This window comes from Hippoglossus stenolepis, chromosome 14, assembly GCF_022539355.2.
Source record: "Hippoglossus stenolepis isolate QCI-W04-F060 chromosome 14, HSTE1.2, whole genome shotgun sequence".
NCBI lineage: Eukaryota > Metazoa > Chordata > Actinopteri > Pleuronectiformes > Pleuronectidae > Hippoglossus > Hippoglossus stenolepis.
Window position 1 is genome coordinate 22,540,509 of NC_061496.1, and position 4,532 is coordinate 22,545,040.

The window sequence follows — 4,532 nt, forward strand, 5'->3', positions numbered from 1 at the left end:
GAGTTTTACAGAATAAATTGGGCGGAGCCTTTTATTATGAAGGTGTTTTCTAATCTAACAGAGGTTAGTTTGAATTCAGAAAGTATTATTGTAAGAAACAGATACCAACTCATCATTCGTCCATGGTCAGACCATGAATGATTCAATTTTAAACAGAGCTGAAATGATCAGTCAATTATTCAGTTATTTGTCTGACAGGAAATTAATGGCTCACTTATATATTTTAACTGCTTGATGGTTCCAATATTTATTTTAAGGAAAAACATTTCCAGTGTGAAGGCTTTATTTTTGTAAATTAAATGTGATGTAGGCTTTTGGTTCAAGAAAACAACACATCTGAACAGTTATAGACAAACTTATTAATTAATGGGGAAAATAACTGGCAGATTAACTAACATAAAAAAAAACCTGAGTGTATTAAAGATTCATGGCAGAAATTGTATGAGGGCAGAAAAAAAACTAGATATTTTATAAAAATACTGACACGCAACTAGTGAATGTTTCAGTTTTATTCCTTTAAAATGAAACAAATTGAACCAAACACATTAAACACAAAAATAGGCCCCATGTAAGGACAATTAGCTGCTCAGGTCACAAAGCATCACCATTCAACCATCTCTGACACAGAAATTACTGTAAACAGTTCATGATTATGAAAATAATAAAAAATCCCCAAATTGTAGCCATAACTTGTAGCCACATTTAACATCTCGATAAAACAATTATTGGTCAGTAATCAGTAGTTCACATTTGGTGTATCCGCTTTACAAATCATCCATTAGACAAAACACTCATTCATTGTTGATCCTCATGTTGTAAAGAACAAGAGACCACTTCAGAAGTGTCACTGATTGATTGACAGGCAGACTGAAGAAGTCAAAGTGTGGGTGATCCTACACTGAGACAGTCTGGCCTCAGCAGAAAGGAGAGAATAAGGGACCTTTTAAAGACACGAGAGGAAAACTGTAGATATAAGTAAACGGAATAGTTTGTAGAATTATTTGTGTTTGAGCTCACCTGAAGTGAAAAACAATCTCCATGAGGATGGAGACTCGTGGAGACTCAGGAATGTGTTTTACTGTTTGTGATGTTTGAGGATTACACTGTAAGACCTGTTCCATAAGAAACTGCATAATTATAATGTTAAGAGAAACTAGTTATAAATACACTGAAGCTTTGGTCATGAACCTGTCGTTAATATGGTACAAAATAAGTATAAACTCTTTACAGTCATGTAAAGTAGCAAACATCTCAATCAGTCTGTCTTTTCTCGTGCCTCCTTCTTCCTCCAGGTAATCAAAGCCTCCTGGGAAATGCGTAGTAACACGACCCCGACACACACTGTTGTTAAACCACATAGCATGGCAAGGCAGTCGGTTAAAGTTAGCGCAGTCCACTCTTTGAAGAGCAGAGCAGAGGCGAGAATCACAGTGGACGTGAACGTCACATAGTAAATGGCCTCGAACGTGTTGGAGCTGAAACACTCCAGGGCCTTATTGATGTAGAAGAACTGGATGAGGATGCTGACAGCCAGCGTCCCCAGCAAGCCCAGGAAGAGAGCCAGAGCTCTGCTGCTCAGCGGCCCTTCACCAAACACGTCTGGGGCCACCAGGCCAAGTCCTTTGCTGCTTGGAACAGTGAAGCTGCCCAGGAGGGAACATATAGACACATACACCATGATGTTTGATGAACCGTGAGCCGGAGCGATCCACGTGATTAGAGTGATCAGGAGCAGGACCACAAGGAGGGCATACGTTACAAACACTGCGGGATGACAAAGTCGTTAAGTCAACATAATGTATTTTCATGAGAATTAAGAAAGCAGCTTGAATTGAAATGTTAACCTGGGTCTGACAGCCTCTCCTCCAGCTCCAGTCTCGACGTCACAGCCTCTGATTTAGGTGCATGAAGGATGAGCACGACTGAGCCACAGCAGCACAAAACACAGCCAAGTTTCCCCAGGATGTTCAAATGCTCCTTCAAGATCCAAGAAGCCAGCACAGCCCTGACCACACAAACACAGCACCTCTTTACACACACAGAAACCCATGGAAGCCATTTCACGGTGCAGCCATGTCTAGTTTGACTTTTGACACCCACTATCTTCACATTATGATGGCTCACAATCACGGTACCAACATTATTTACACAACCTGAAATTGTATTAATGATGATTATGATGATGATCATTTTTAATACAGGGTTTCTTCAGTTTTCACAGTGTTGAATTGGAGACTTTTCAGGACCACCCCTTTTAACAACATGTGGTATGCAGTTATTATATATTACTGTGATTTATTTGAGACAATCTGTATACCAGTAAAACCAGGTAAAAAGGCCTACATATATTTAATAAGTACATGCACTTGTACTTCCAAACTGTATAAAGGAATAATTCCAAGCTATAATAATAATTGGTTAATATGAGCTAGATTGAAATAAGTGGCAGAGAATGATTAGATTAACCAACAAAAAGGAGTTGTTTGATAAAATACTTGCAAATCATGAGACAATAAACTTTAGAGTAATTTTCAACAGAAAGTGACGAATATTTGCTGATTATCACTGAGTAAAAAAAACAAGCAATTTGAATGTGTCACCTTGGACCCCTAGAATCTTTTTTTTTTTTATTACTTTCTGAAACTCTGATGATATTCATTTATAAAATCATCCACGCCCTAAGTGATGATGAATATCCATCTGTGGCTTTACAAAAAAGCTATGAGATAAGGCCAAATCCCACTGATAAAACAAAACGTTTTTAATTCAGAAGGAAATACTTGAGTCAGCTCTGGCTCCAAAGTTACAATAACAATTTTTTTTTATAAAATAACCACTTAAATGTAAAAATAATAATAGTATAAAAAAACATGGGTGGAGAAAAAGCATCTCAAGAATATTGAGGAGTAAGAGACGACCAGTGCCTAAATATATAAAAATACAACTAAAATGTTACAAGAAATATAAGAATATAGAAAATAAACTTCAAACTCAACTAAATAGAAATTGAAAAATTGGTACTATAAGTGACCAATGAGAATATAATACTATACTTGATATTATTGGAAGTGATATTCTACATGCACACAATATTGCACATGAAGTTGTTGTACATGTTGAAATGTAATATTGCACTTGAAGCAATAAGTTCACTGTATACTGTTCTAGTTTGTCAAACCATATCACCTCAACCTGAATGTTTCTTTATAAAAAGTAGGAACACATGTCTCACCCGAACAACACTCCGAGGGCTCCTAGTGGTGTAACTATCACAGCAGGGGCCGCATTGTATGCCAGGAAATTCCCAATCTGACCAATAATCACTGATGAGGTTCATAAAAAGATGCGTCAGCAGATTTAGACTCCAACACGAATGGAAAACAAGAGAAAGGGGGCATGGAGCACCAAACTCTACTGACTGAACTGTGCATCTTCAGTCGCCAGATGGCGCCATACTCACTGGCCAGTGTACCACTCCACCACAGCACATCGGTGAGGTAGGAGCCCCCTACAGGACACACAGGGAACAGTTCAGTTTGATCGTCTCTGTGCTGATCGTTAATATCATTTAATGGCTTCCATCGCTTCCATCGCTTCTACCCGGCTGTTAGGATTAATCACACAGTGTACCTCTGTCCCGGGAGCGTAATATCCCCTTTCTCTGCAGCACAAATGTCGACCCATTGATGACACTTGATATCACAGCTATTAGTATCCCGGTAACTGGAAGAGAACTGGCGCTTGGATCCGAGTCAAACGCCATGACTGCGCCTTTATATAAAGTCTATGATGTCTGCGCCTGTCTCTCATTTGTCTTTAGCCGTTAGCTGTTAGCTGCTAGCTGCTAGCTGTTAGCTTCACTGCAAAGTCCACTGTGCACAGTCACATGGTGGTGCGCATGCGCGGTCCCAGTGGTTCTGAAGGTTGCATTCACATAACAGCAGGTTTATGTGTCCATCACATGTCCAGGTAATGATCCTGTGAGCTGCTTCAACAGCCACCTCCACCCTGCACCGACACTCAGTCTGATACAGAGAGTTCCTAATGTCACACTGACGCTCCAGAGGCTGTCACATCACACAAACCCCACACTACTGTTGAAGCCATAATACACTTTTGTTTGTATTATTGGATGTCCATGCAGAACCCCGATCATGTGATATATTACTTGAACGCTGGGTGGAGCACAAGGGTAAACGGGTGATGAGGAGGAGGCCTGTGTGATCGGATGGTTGATTACACTGTGTTAAACTAGATTTGCCAATGGTAGCTGGACTGTGATGAATTGGAATATGCACTGGTTCTTATGTGCTAAAATCACAATGATGATGGTGAACAACATTGTCAGTGTTGTGGCGTAAATAAATGGGTTATACATATATATTACATATATATATATTTATATATATTTGGGGGATTGCAACTGGTATGAAAATGAAAATGAATCCAACCGCTAAACAAGGACTAAGTTAAAAAGATAGACATTATGTTAGACTTGCTGCTGGAGTGCTTTTGAGCAAGGCATTAAATGC

The 4,532-nt window shown here is 39.3% G+C and overlaps 1 protein-coding gene across 1 annotated transcript; it reads right to left on the bottom strand.

The window, feature by feature from the left end:
* Positions 1 to 494: 494 nt before the first annotated feature.
* Positions 495 to 4,023, bottom strand: nipa1 (NIPA magnesium transporter 1). Its single transcript, XM_035177495.2, has 5 exons — positions 3,631 to 4,023; positions 3,461 to 3,508; positions 3,233 to 3,323; positions 1,845 to 2,005; positions 495 to 1,764 (listed from the first exon to the last, which is right to left on the bottom strand). Exons 1-5 carry the CDS (start codon positions 3,761 to 3,763, stop codon positions 1,256 to 1,258), a joined length of 942 nt encoding a protein of 313 aa, XP_035033386.2. The 5' UTR covers positions 3,764 to 4,023; the 3' UTR covers positions 495 to 1,255.
* Positions 4,024 to 4,532: the final 509 nt, after the last annotated feature.